Here is a 14,665-nt window from a genome sequence, read left to right on the forward strand (position 1 = left end):
AATTTTTTTTTTTATTAATAAGAGGATTTTTTTTTTTTTTTTTTACAGACCAACCATAGAATTGCAAATGGAAATCAATTCCATTATAATTTCATTGATTTGGGAACTGTGAGTGAACAGCTAGAGCATAAGATGAGAAATGGAGAAGAAAAGTTGGGAGTACCCTTAAATCAATATGTTGAAACCTTTCTTCTTTTCTGACTTCAAAACTTTTGGCATTTAAGAGCATTATATGACCAATTTAAGTATTTGTATCTTCTAAGTCATTAGTGCGGGGACAAGTTAGGATAAATATTACAGGGAATTGTCAAAAGGAAAGTACTGCTTAAATGAAATAGGTAAGAAGCAAAACTTACTCTATTTTTCTTTTTTCCAAAAATGTGTTAGTGATACTTCGTTTCATTTTAGAATGAATACTTTTAGCTGGTTTAGTCTCTTCACAACTTTTCATTAGAAGAAACAAGACATGCTTTTTGTGGAAAGTACAAGAGTAACAAGCACTACCTTTAGTCTTAAGAAATTGTGAAACTGGGTGATTCCAAATTGGACAGATACTATTATCTATTCATTATCAAAGAATGGGATAATTTAATTTATTTTCACTAATGCTTCTGTTTATCACTGTCTAGTTGAGTATTACTATTAAGGAAAAGAGTTTTATATTTGAAAAGAGTCATGGATCTCTGATTGCTTTTGTAAATGTCAGGGATCATAGACACTTAGATTTGGTTCTGCACCTTAGCACTTTAAATAATTTCCAATTTTCTCCATGGTAGCATTCAATTGATTTCTCTTTTGGATTCTTTTATAACAGTCTTATTTCACATTCCAGAGTGAACTAAATAAGAATATTTTAAGCCCCAATGACTCACCAGTAGACAAGGTAAAGGGATGGGGGGTGTGAGCACCAAGGATGCCCTTTTATCCAGTGATCCCTAGATCATGTGTGCAAAGCCTAAAGGGTGGACACTGGAAGCTATTGGGCAATCCAGCTGTCCTTCTTTCTGCAGCTTTGAAAGCCAGAGGGACTGGAGGGTGAGTGAGGTTCCTATGTACATTTTGAAATATTTTGATGATACATTCTCTTTGTTCATTTTCTTTTCTTGCACATGACATATTATTCAGAAATGTGATTAAAAAAGTGGAAATAAATATAAATTCTTGAATTTGTTGTTGTGGTGGTATATATAATTAAACTCATGTTTTGTTTTTTTTTTTGTAAGTAAAATGTAAAAGTGGTTTAATTAATGTTTTTCTCTTCAAATGAGAGAAATTCATTTTGGATTCAAAGAATATTCTTCCTATATAGGAACAGATAAATCTTAAAAAATATAGTTCAACACTAGTTTAATTATTTCTCCTCCACTCAAAATTTCATCCTAATTTAGGTAAGCCTTTAAATAAAGGCTTTGCCCTTTTCTTTTCAAAACATTTAGTACTAAATTACTCCTTCTAGCCTTTTCAGAAAATGTAGGAAAAATAGATCCTTTAATAATTCACTTTTAAAATTATTCAAATTGACTGTTGCTTATACAAATAAGGATATTTGGGCATTTTATGTTTTATTTACTAAGAATATCCTCTTATAAGTGAATTTAATTTTTCAGGAATCTGATATTTAAAGGCTATTTTATAAAATGTGCCTTGGCTCTCTCTCTTATTTGCCAATATCTTCTTTTCTTCTTTTAAACACAGTTTTCTTTCATTGTATTAGCTGACTCAGAGAAGATGAGCATCTGCACATAATGAATTTTCTTAGTTTCTTTATAAACAGGAGATCTGAGATATGTAGCTCAGACAGGCAGGGTACCATGCTAGCTGTCTACAAACATTCAGCAGGCTATCTATCACATGCTAGCAGTGAAGTTTATTTATGCAACTCCAGAAACCAGGTATAGGACCAGTGAGTAGGAGCACATATTGATTCAATATAAGGGATATGTGTTTAATAAATAGAATTGTCAAAAAGTGGATTGCCTTGGAAAATAATACATTTCTCAATACTAGAAATGTTGATTAAAAGTTGATTAATCACTTGCTCAAATATGTAACAAGTAGAGAATAGGGTTAGTAGACTTCTAAGATACACAGATTTCAATATTATGGAATTCTTTATTGTGAAAACACAAGACAGTGATAAGTAGAATAGAATATTAGAGTTTCTTTAGAACTACCATTTCACTTCTTATTAGGCAACCTTTATTACTCTCCCAGGCACATAGTTAACTGCTTTTTTTCATGCTTATTCTAACCCTCTGAGCTTTTCTTTATGAAAGTTGTTGTTATATTTATTGTTGAAGATATTCACTATATTGCTTGTAATAAAAATTTATCTCATATATGTTTCTTTTCTTAGCTGGCCTATTGCTGTCTTGTCAAAATAATGATATATGTAACAGTTTTTATTTTCTTTGTGTTGGTTACCGGAAATTTTTTTAACTTTGGGTTCCACCTTATAGAGTGCATTTTGTGTTATAAATTGATTTCTGGCTTTATCTTGACTTTTCTATTTTTCTCCTGTCTTCTTACTGGCGGTCCCCATCCCATCCCAATTTTCTTACTTTCTTGTCTTTTAAATTTTATTTTATCTTGTAGTAAATATATTGTAACATCTTTGGAACATAGCAAAATAACAAAAGTATAAATAACCAAGTTCCTGATGTAAGCACTTCTTAAATTTATCCTCTCTCGAAAACCTTTTCTGAGGTATGATTTCCTTCCTCAAAAAAAAAGAAAGGAAGGAAGGAAGGAAGGAAGGAAAAAAGAAAGAAAGAGGATAAACTTAAAAGTAAATGCAGAGAATGAGGTATAGGTATGAGAATGGAGTGGCACTGAGACCAGTGGACTGCTGACTTGAATTTCTGGTGGACTGGAACTAGGAGGGATGGATAAAACAGAAAAGGGGGAAGTAGCTGTTCAGAGTTAACCTGTCTATGCCCAGGAAAAGGCTAAAACTGAGGTGGTAGTCTTTTTCTTCTCAGGTGTCCTGGACAGGCTCCAAGTCTGTTTAGCTGTTAGGAGTCAGGTCTTCATATCTCTTTTAAAACCACAAAGGTAAGAAGAGTCATTTCTATTGCTGTCATACTTTTTTCTGCTCAAATTGGATTTGTGACTGCTCCATTAAATCATGAGATCTCTCGTTAACAATTGTGACTAACTCAACCTGATATGGCACATAAGATAAAAGTGAGACCAAAAAAAGCCCCTTTCAGGTTCAAGAAAGCATTAGCACTAATTTTTGAAAACTTAAGGAAGTAAGTTTATGAGTCACAGTCTCAAAAGTTTATTTTTTGAAATATCTATATACCAAAATATAAAGGACTTTAAGAGAGAGAGCAGTTATGTTTAAGTACATTTATTATAGGTATGCTCAGACATGTTTCTGGAGAAGGCAATGGCAACCCACTCCAGTCCTCTTGCCTGGAAAATCCCACGGATGGAGGAGCCTGGTAGGCTGCAGTCCATGGGGTCGCTAGGAGTCGGACACGACTGAGTGACTTCACTTTCCCTTTTCACTTTCATGCCTTGGAGAATGGCAACCCATTCCAGTACTCTTGCCTGGAGAATCCCAGGGACGGGGGAGCCTGGTGTGCGGCCGTCTCTGGGGTCGCACAGAGTCGGACACGACTGAAGCGACTTAGCAGCAGCAGCAGCAGACATGTTTAGTAGTAAGCATTCTTCTAGTTCAGAATTTGACCCATCCCTGAATTTAACCCTTTTGTAAGATTTTATGAGTGATGTAGAGGAGGATAAGAGCTGATGGTTTCAGAGGCTCATGGTTTCAGCTAAGATTTTTGTCTTCGTTTGAATAGGGAGAGTTTCAGAGGAAAATGAGAAAAATACTGTTCTATTGGATCCTCCATACTCATGAGAAATGACAGGAGAGAATTCATTTGGTTGAACTATTTTTATTTTACATTAGCAAAGAGTAAAGGAACTCTTTCAGAATTTAAATTGGTATCTGGTAGAAAGAAAGTGAACTTGCTCCATTTTGTCCAACTCTTTGTGACCCTGGGGACTGTAGCCTGCCAGGCTCCTCCATCCATGGGATTTTCCAGGCAAGAATACTGGAGTGGGTTGTCACTTCCTCCTCCAGGGATCTTCCCAACCCAGGGATTGAATCCAGGTCTCCTGCATTGCAGGTGGACTCCTTACAGTCTGAGCCAAAACAATTTGTATAATAACTTTATTGAGGTATAATTTACATACCATATAATTCACTCCTTTTAAGTGTACAATTCAATGAATTTTAGTAAATTTACAGAGTTGTGAAACCAACATCACAATCTAATTTTAGAATATTTCCATCATCCCAAATGAAATCTTCTGTCCATTTTCAGTGACTATTCCCACCTCCAGCCCGATGCAGTCACAAATCTACTTCCTGTCACTACAGATTTGCTTATCCTAGTTGGTGTATATAAATTAAATAATCTAAAATATGGTCTCTTGAGTCTGGCTTCTTTCCTTAGCGCTATGTTTTTGAAGTTCATCAATCTAATATATTTCATGTTCAATATCCATGTTGTATTAGTACTTTATTTAAAAAAAAATTAATTTGGCTACACTGGGTCTTAGTTGTGGCACATGAGATCTTTGATTTTCATTGTGGTTTGCAGGGTCTTTAGTTTCGGCATGCAGGATTTTTAGTGGGGATCTTTTTTTTTTTTTTTTTTTTAAGTTGTGGCATGTTAGATCCTTTTAGTTGCAGCATGTGGGATTTAGTTCCCTGACCAAGGATCGAACCCAAGCCCCCTGCATTGGGAACACAGAGGCTTAGCCACTGGACCACCAGAAGTCCCTAGTACTTAATTTTTGTTCTCAAAACAGAGTAGACAATTGGGCTGATTTCCATTTTCATTTTTTATATATTTCAGTTAGTGTAGATGCTGAAAAGGGGCAATTGTGTAGGTAATATGAGGTTTTACAAATTACATCATGAATAAATTATCTGAATGTTCAAGATAGAGAGGTCTTTTTGTTGTTGTTGTTCTGATTTTGTCTTTTTCAGTTTGCCTCATTTGTCCAGTTATTTTCTATGTGTGGACATAACATGATTAGTCTTTGAGGAAAATTATAATTACTTTTCTATTAAAAAATTTGAGGAATTTTTCTATCTTTTAAATTGAGCATGTTTGTCGATTTCTCTTTGATTAATTTAAACTCTGCTAGCATTTATCTTGTAATAGAAAATTCTCAGGGTTTTAAAAAATATTTTAAATTTGTTTTTGTAACTTAATCATTTGTCAGTGTGATGTACTGAAGTAAGATGGAAAGAGAATGATACTGAAGTAAGACACTGTAAAAAACTAGAACAGAAAAGGAGAGTACTTTTTTTTTTTTGCTGTAGCCTTCCAGTTTCTTTTGAATACTGCCTTGTTGTCCTTAAAATGTTTAAGTTGTTTTCAAGTATGAAGATTATAGTTGAAATCATAGAAAAGGAGAAATGTTTTAAACAAGGATTACTGGCTTCTGTAGTGAAACTATTTCTCATGTTTATACTTCTTTATATCGGCCAAGGGTACTTTATCCTGGTGTGTGTGTGTGTGTGTGTGTGTGCCCTCAATCACTCAGTTATGTTTGACTTTTTGTGACCCTATGTACTGTAGAGCACCAGGCTCCTCTGTCCATAGGATTTCCCAGGCAAGAATATTGGAGTGGGTTGCCATTTGCTACTCCAGGGGACCTTCCTCACCGAGGGATCAAACCCATATCTCTTGCGCTTCCTGCATTGGCAGGTGGATTTATCACCGTGCCACCTGGGAAGCTATGTTCAGTTCAGTTCAGTTCAGTTCAGTCGCTCAGTCATGTCCAACTCTTTGCGACCCCATGAATCACAGCACGCCAGGCCTCCCTGTCCATCACCAACTCCCGGAGTTTACCCAAACTCATGTCCATTGAGTCGGTGATGCCATCCAGCCATCTCATCCTCTGTCGTCCCCTTCTCCTCCTGCCCCCAATCCTTCCCAGCATCAGGGTCTTTTCCAATGACTCAACTCTTTGCATGAGATGGCCAAAGTATTGGAGTTTCAACTTCAGCATCAGTCCTTCCAATGAATACCCAGGACTGATCTCCTTTAGGATGGACTGGTTGGATCTCCTTGCCTGTTGATTATTTATAAACTGTTTTATTTTTCCATTTGTTTGAGGCATTAGTGGCTCTTGGTGATTACCTTACTCACTTCATGGAAAATGTTCATTGAAACTATTAACTGACCTCGATTTTATTTTCTTCATCTGTCCCTAAAATAACCATGTTATTCATGTCCTGTAAAGTTGCTGGAAAAATCATTTAGCATTTGCATCAAATACTTTCTAGCTTCTTTGGCTTTGGGCACCCTATTTCATAATTGTTCAACCTGTGTTCCTACAATCAATAGAATAAGTAACCTGTTATATTAAAAGTAAGTTATTATATTGAAAACAATCTTGGGATTTAGTGTCAGTTTGAATGCATCCTACCTAACTTTCTAGATGTGTAGCCATGGAAAAATGTCTAAGCCTCAACTTCTTCATCTCAAGGGTAGGGCTGATATCATCTCTGTTCTTACAGTGGTAGATAAATAACCAAAATAATGCACTTAAGTAAAAAATGTATCTTTTGGATATAGTAAATGTTCAACAAATATTCTTTGATTAATTTTTGATTGAATAAATTATTCTTTTTCCTGTTGTACTTTGCTTTGCCTTCCTTTTCCTCAATGCATTATTTTACATTACTTTCAAATGTATGTTATATTAACTTGGAGCCTTATTTCAGTTTCACTGTTATTATTGACTAAAGCAGTCAATACTTACCAGGAAGTATGTACATTATTAGTCAGATAAATATGATAGAATTGCTTATTTTTTTTATTGATTTCCAATTAATCTACATTATAAATCAAATAAAAATACTTTAGAAGCTATTGACAAATATTTACCTCTAAAACTTGTGCATGTGTCCTAAGTTGCTTCATTTGTGTCTGACTCTTGGCAACCCTATGGACTGTAGCCTGTCAGACTCCCCTGCCTAGGGGATATCTCAGGTAAGAATACTGGAGCCGGTTGTCATGCCTTCTTCCAGGGGATCTTCCCGACCCAGGGATTGAACCTGTGTCTCTTACTGTCTCCTGCATTGGCAGGTGGGTTCTTTACCACTGGGCTTCCCTTGTAGCTCAGCTGGTAAAGAATCTGCCTGCAATGTGGGAGACCTGGGTTTGATCCCTGGGTTGGGAAGATGCCCTGAGAAAGGAAAGACTACCCACTCCAGTATTCTGGCCTGGAGAATTCCTTGGACTGTATAGCCCATGGGGTTGCAAAGAGTTGGACATGACTCTTTACCACTAGTGCCACCTGTGAAGCTCCCTCTAGAACAAATTTAGTGACTCTCTTGGCCACCTAAAATCATGGCCTATGTTAGAGAAAGTGGTGTGGACTTAAAAGGTTTTGGTTTACCTTATTTTTTTTCAATGTAATCTCATTTTGCTTCTATATTATACCAGCCACTTTCCAGAATAAACTTCTCAATGTCTTTGCGTATTGATAGTGCTATTGTCTGTCTTCAGTAGCCTATTCAGTATTCTGTGTCACTGTGTTAAATGAACGGTTAACAGTTGTTCTAACTGTGAAGGTTATTTTACAAATGCAGCTTCTAGTAACGTCCATGTCAACCATTTTTATCTATGAATTCTTTCTGCATTCATTTTCTTCACAGACTTTTGGCATTCAGAACATCTACAGATGTAGTTAACAATGTGTTGATTGAAGAGATGAAAGAAAGAAAGAAATCTCTATAGTGGCAGCTGCAGAGAAGCCAAGAAATCAGAAGCAGATAGCATCTTTTTTCCCCATTCTTCTTCATACCACCCCCAAATGGAAAGAGAGAGAGAAATGAAGGTGGTACGGGAGGTTCTGGGACCTCCCAGGTGGAGCTAGTGATAAAGGACCTGCCTGCCAATGCAGGAGACTTAAGAGATCTGGGTTTGATCCCTGGGTCAGGAAGATCTCCTGGAGGAGGGCATTGCAACGCATTCCAGTATTCTTGCCTGGAAAATCCCATGGACAGAGAAGTCTGGTGGGCTACAGTCCATAGTGTCCCAAAGAGTTGGACATGAATGATGAGACAGCTCACACGCAGGATCAAGGTAGGCTATAGTTGGTATATTTCCAATGTTTTACATATCAGGAAACTGAGGCTCAGAGATATGGTGTGACTAGCCTCCTTTCTACTTATAGTTTTTTGCCTTCCATAGTGGGGACTTTTTGTGAAACAGTATCTGCCATGACTTGGTTTTCCCATAGTTCTATCTCATCTCTTCTGCCGTTTTTTTTGTTTGTTTGTTTGTTTTTCTGTTTTCTGCCACTGTTGTGATAGAAAGACTATACTGGTCTGCAAGAGTTCCTCTGTGGACTGAGCAACTAGCCAACCTGGAAAGTAGACAAGTTCTTCTCAATGTTCCACTTGTCGTTTCTTTGGTTGTTCTCCCTTTTATAACTCTCTCTCCTCTTTTAGGCTGTGGTGTCTCATATTTCCAACCAAAGAACTCAGTTCTAAATGATTATCTTTTCAGTATAGGATAATATGTAAACTTTCAGGAAATATTTCCCACTTAAAAATTGAATTTAGGATGAGTTCCCAGACGTGAAATTTCAGAGTTTGAAGTTCTTTAAATGAGAGAGGGAGTTTTGGGTACTGAGTTTTTCCTGGAGTACTCAAATTTCCCAGCAGAGGTGAGTGTACTGTTTTTACACAACAAAGTTTAGCTCATCATTCAGCAATAATGAGCCAAAGTACAATGTGTTTATAAAGATCTAAATGATTCAACTAAGTGTTTGAGTCCACAGGTTTTGCACTGGGGTACATCTCTGGCAATGGGGTTGTTGATACTTTACAATAATAGGAATGCAGCAGTGAATGTATGGCAGGGCCAACCCCCCCTCCGCAGCCATGTTTCTTAAGTACTTTGTGTGTGTTCCATGTAACTTAATGTAGACTTGATGTTACAGTGAATTATTGATAATTACTGGAGTGGGGATGCCTTGAGTTTGGGTTTCATAGCCTCTATTTCTGTAGTATTCCTATGCCACCAGTTCTATGAGTTAGTTTTAGATTATAGTGAAATCCTGTTAGAAGTTTCCACAAAATTCTTGAAACTTTGATAATTAATTAGCGAACTAAAATATTTTAGGTAACAAAGCTGACATATTATTTTAAAAATTTTGTTGCTTATATTTTTCTTCTTCTGTAGGCTTTCCCACTTTACCTTAAGGTTGGGTCATAGGGACCATATGAGGTGGTCATAGGGACAACATTAGTGGAAGTTTGGAAGATGCACTTTTATTAAACTTTCTCTCCAGAGAAAATATGTGTGAGAATTTTTCTAGGAACAAAGTGCCCTGGTACAATAATACAGCAATTTGTAGCAGATAGACCTGCCCACACAATACCAAACAGCAGTTGCCTAGGAGAGCTAGCAGTGGTGGGCCCTGCAGACCCGTCAAAACCCACTTGAAGCAGACTGCTGTTGGCCAAGTATACTGCTATGGGACTCGAGGGACCCTGAGGAGTCAGGGCAGATGTTACATACAGTCATTTACTGTCTAGATGAGCACAACTAAATATTTGTTTCTCTGTGCCTTTCTTTTTTTTTTGGAAGGATGTGATTCTAATCCTTGCAGTGTCAGCTCAAAAGCCCTAGTAGGAAGAACCACTCTTTATTTTTTTTTTGTTTATGTATAAGATGGAGGAGATTTACAACTTTAAGAACTTAGACAAGTTTTTGGTTGTGAACTCTGAATTTTTATACCTTAAAGCATCAAAGATATTACTTCAGCCTGAAGACATTCAAGGTCAAGTATTACCTTGATATGAGAACTTTAGTTTGATCTTTGAAGAAGACTGAATTTTTATAAAAATCTATATTATTGGCTCTACTAGAATAAATTAGCTGCAAAAATACTCTGGTAAGAGTGGGCTTATTAGATGGGACTATTTTGGTGTTGTTTAATTAGTTGGAGGACAATATGTGACATATACAGTAGATTCAGTTTCAGTTCAGTCATTCAGTCATGTCCGATTCTTTGCGACCCCATGGACTGCAGCATGCCAGGCTTTCCTGTCCATCACCAACTCCTGGAGCTTGCTCAAACTCATGTCCATTGAGTTGGTAATGCCATCCAACCATCTCATCCTCTGTTGTCCCCTTTTCCTCCTGCCTTCAATCTTTCCCAGCATCAGGGTCTTTTCCAAGGAGTCAGCTCTTCGCATCATGTGGCCAGAGTATTGGAGTTTCTGCTTCAGCATCAGTCCTTCCAATGAATATTCAGGGTTGGTTTCCTTTAGGATTGACTGGTTTGATCTCCTTGCTGTCCAAGGGACCCTCAAGAGTCTTCTCCAACACCACAGTTCAAAAGCATCAATTCCTTGGTGCTCAGCTTTCTTTATAGTCCAACTCTCACATCCATACATGACTACTGGAAAATCCATAGCTTTGACTAGACAGACCTTTGTTGGCAGAGTAATGTGTCTACTTTCTAATATGCTGTTGGTCACAGCTTTTCTTCCAAGGAGCAAGCGTCTTTTAATTTCATGGCTGCAGTCACCATCGGCAGTGATTTTGGAGCCCTTCTGAGATGCAAGGGAAACCCATACAGTAGATTAGGTTCAAAGTTATTTAGTCTTTATGGCAATAATTAGCCAAGATATCTCCTTCCTGCCTCCCGATTAAATATTTCTTATGGGAACTTTTCAGTTCAGTTCAGTCCAGTCTCTCAGTCGTGTCCGACTCTTTGCGACTCCATGAACCACAGCACGCCAGGCCTCCCTGTCCATCACCAACTCCCAGAGTCCACCCAAACCCACGTCCATTGAGTCGGTGATGCCATCCAACCATCTCATCCTCTGTTGTCCCCTTCTTCTGCCCTCAATCTTTCCCAGCATTAGGGTCTTTTCAAATGAGTCAACTCTTCGCACGAGGTAGCCAAAGTATTGGAGTTTCAGCTTCAACGTCAGTCCTTCCAATGAACAACCAGGACTGATCTCCTTTAGGATGGACTGGTTGGATCTCCTTGCAGTCCAAGGGACTCTCAAGAGTCTTCTCCAACACCACAGTTCAAAAGCATCAATTCTTCTGTGCTCAGCTTTCTTTATAGTCCCACTCTCACATCCATACATGACCACTGGAACTTTTAGCTTGTGATAATAAGGACATATCAGGACCAAGGAGAAGGCATATTGTTGTATTTCCAGGAGATACAATATGTTCCCAGGTGGCAAGTGAAGTGAAACATCTTGTGGGTGGAGCCCACTCATTTCTATCACTGTGCCTGAAACCCAATTGATCTGTTTTTTCAGCACCTTCATTCCCCTGTAAAATGACTTCTAACTTACTAATGGGAATCTTCTAGAAATATTTTGTGTATACTCCTGAAGGAGCTAGTCCTTCCAATGACTGTATTACCCCATTTTTTTTTCTTTCCTTATTTGGTTTGAACTTTCTTTTGATCTGTCCTATGGCATTCGGTTAATTCACATCTTCTGGGTTTCTTTGCCTTCCACTGATATTTTGAAATCCTTTAGGAGCCAAAATCACATTGTGTTCTCAAGTGTCCTCACAATTCCAGAAGCCATTCTGTATTCTGTTAAGATACGGAAATACAACATGTTTTCGCTTTTAGCTTTATTCTTTTCCATGTGTATGCAAAGCAGGGTTGCTTGTATCCCTATTCCCTTTCAACAACTGAAGCTTTGTTAACTGAAAGCAATTTGTCTGCCTGGCCACTTCATTCTTTAGGGTTAGTTATCCCCAGGAGGTGCCTCATCCCTTCCTCCTATTAGATTTTTGATGAAGACTCTTGCCTTGTATAGATTTATAGCTCTCACTCATAATGGAGTCAAGTCACTTCTACCACCAGCCTCCTTTTTGTCTGCTTCTCTCTCACCCCTTCCTGCCTCCATAAATTAGTGATCGTATTTCCAAAAATAGGAATCTCTGTTGTCTAGATGAGTACAACTAAATGTTTATTTCTCTGTGCTTTTTTTTTTTTTTTGGTAGAATGCATTTCTAATCCTTGTAGTGTCAGTTTGAAGGCCCTAGTAGGAAGAACCACATTTTTCTTCTTATTGCCAAGAACAGAGCCATCTTGTTATCATAAATAGAGGCATCTAATTCAGGTCACCAAAAGGGAGGGGATATATGTATATGTTTGGCTGGTTCATTTTGCTGTGTAGCAGAAGCCAACACAACATTGTAAAGCAGCTATACTCCAGTAAAAATTAATTTTAAAAAGAGAATAGAGCGATCTTAATCAGGTGGGAGCAGTAGTGTCCATTTAATTTTAAGGATTCTTGGGTGCTTGCTAGGAGAGTAGGTTAAAATCATCTCTAGGCAGGAGAATAGATGAACCAGGGTTAGACTTGAAGCAAAGTTATTGAGGTAGGGCTAGGGATGGATGGCAACAGGGCTGGTAGAGTGGAGGGGGCATCTAAGAAGTAGGAGAAATAAAATATGGACTCCCTTCCATTATGGCGGCAGATGAATCTTTTTACAAGACACAAAAAGAAGCCTAAAATAAAGCTTCCCAAGAGGGAGGTTAAAAAAAAAAATTACAGAACTGTAGGAGCAAATATCATTGTATTGTGTTTTAAATTGTTTCCTTTTTATACTATAAATACTAAGCCAAACGCATGAAAATCTTCAAATATATATTAACTTTACTTAAAATACTTTATGTGAAACATTTATTTAAAGCACATATATGACTGTATATTCAGAGAAAAATATTGGTGTCATGGGAATTAGCAAAATAGGTTGTATTCAACATACAGCAAAGATATTTTCAGTTCTTATAAGGTTTAAGGCAAAAAATTTCAGGCTAAACGGGGCAGGTATGAAATAAACTGGAGTTATTTTCCTTATTATCTACCTTCAAAGGACTGTTTTTTGACCCTCACAGCATTTTCATCTTGCTGGTGCTGAATTGTTCAAGAGGACAAAGCAGTATGGCAAAGGTCAACATGCTGGAGGTGTTTCCACGCAGATTATGTCTCTTCAGTGAGCTGGTACCACACTGTCTAAACCCAGTGCTCCAGGTCTTCTCAGGGTTTTCCTTGAGGTCCTGGGCACACAGTTTGGTGCACTGCTTTTACTTGTTTGAGCCCGCTCCCTCTTCCAAAAAAAAAATGAGAAAATAGGATTTACTCAGCTGGTGATCCTCAACTTTGGCTGCGAACTAGGATCTTCTGTGCCCAAAGACTCTTCTAGGAGGTTCTGCTTGGTAGTTCTGGGGGTGTTGCAGTTTGTATCTTACCAGGTGCTTCTGATGTGTTGCTAAGGTCTAGGGCCACTCAAGTGACTGATGTGTGTGTGTGTTTGCTAAGCTGGTTCAGTCGTGTTCGACTCTGTGCAACTCTATGGACTGTAGCTTGCCAGGCTCCTCTGTCCATAGGATTTTCCAGGCAAGAATACTGGAGTGGGTTGCCGTGCCCTTCTCCAGGGGATCTTCTCAACCCAGGGATCAAACCCAGGTCTCCTACATTGCAGGTGGATTCTTTACCATCTGAATTACTAGGGAAGCCCCAACTGACTGATATCTTTTCCCTAAGACATATGGATTTGGCCCAGAGAGAAGAAATTGGAGTCATCTGTGGACACTTTGGTGGTAGCGGTAAAGAACCCGCCTGCCAATGCAGGAGATGTAAGAGATGTTGGTTAGATCCCTGGGCAGGGAAGATCCGCTGGAGGAGGGCATAGCAACCCAGTCCAGTATTCATGCCTGGAAAATCCCATGGACAGAGGAGCCTGGTGGGCTATGGTCCATAGGGTCTCAAAGAGTTGGATACGACTGAAGTGACTTCGCACAGCACAGCACAGCACAGCACAGTGGAGACTTTGCCACCTTTTTTAATAAGAATTTGTTAGTGACAATGAGATGAGAAGGGTTTGCCTTTCTGATCTGGTAACTACCCTAGTCTAGTTCATTGATCAGTTCAGCATCACTGTTTCATGACATGACATTCCTGGCACAAGCCTTTGATTTATGCTTGTTTGTATGATTAAAACAAGTGCCCTTTGATTACAAATTAAGGAGGAGTTTTATATTAGTATAAATTGGTTTAGGACTGTGAGGGGAGGGCTGCCATTGTTCTGGCGGCATTCCTAATTAGAAATGGATTAGAAATGGAGTTCTGGTTAGTGTCTGGGATCTGGGCCAAGAGAATGTGTGAGCTTCCCGTCATCTTCCTTTCCAGCACTGCTTTGTAAAAAACATCCCCTTGCATTGGGTGAATGTGTTCAGTTGGTGGCAGCAAAGTTCTGTTACAGAAAATTCTGAGAGCGTCTTGTCTTAGATGTTTTGAAGAAAGCCAGACGAACAAAGCAGCATGTATAATAACATCCATGTTTTCTGTTAACCTGCAGAGCTATAAATATACTGCATGTGCTCAGAAAAAGGAAAATTATGTAAAAGAAAGATTTTTTACTGTCCTTGTCTAAATATAATCCCCTAAATATGTTCTTTGTTTCCAAATATAGAAGTAGTGTAGCATCAGCTTCAGATGAAAGATTTAGTCAGGTCATGATCCAAAAAGGTGGATGTCTTAGGATTTATTGTTGGTTGCCATGTAAATTTGTTAGAATGGAAGCTTTGATCTTGAAATATCAATATATTCAAATAAGATTAATGA

General features: G+C 38.2%; 1 protein-coding gene across 11 annotated transcripts in view; it reads left to right on the forward strand.

Annotated features, from left to right (window-relative positions):
- Positions 1-14,665, forward strand: part of LOC145529023 (uncharacterized) — a 1,122,255-nt gene that overhangs the window by 186,262 nt on the left and 921,328 nt on the right. For 3 of the 11 annotated variants that reach the window (XR_014070843.1, XR_014070847.1, XM_081548505.1), the window contains one exon: positions 7,697-8,126. The exons of 7 other annotated variants lie outside the window; for them this stretch is intronic. Coding sequence is in view for 1 of the 4 variants with exons in the window: in XM_081548505.1 (XP_081404631.1) it covers positions 8,093-8,126 (34 nt within the window). In the remaining 3 variants the exon portion in view is untranslated. Of the gene's footprint in view, positions 1-48; positions 2,639-7,696; positions 8,127-14,665 lie in introns of those variants that run through there. One more of the 11 variants, XR_014070845.1, reaches the window with a different exon arrangement.

The sequence above is a fragment of the Giraffa tippelskirchi genome, chromosome 12 (genome assembly GCF_054371585.1).
Source record: "Giraffa tippelskirchi isolate mGirTip1 chromosome 12, T2T-mGirTip1v1.2.pri, whole genome shotgun sequence".
Lineage (NCBI taxonomy): Eukaryota > Metazoa > Chordata > Mammalia > Artiodactyla > Giraffidae > Giraffa > Giraffa tippelskirchi.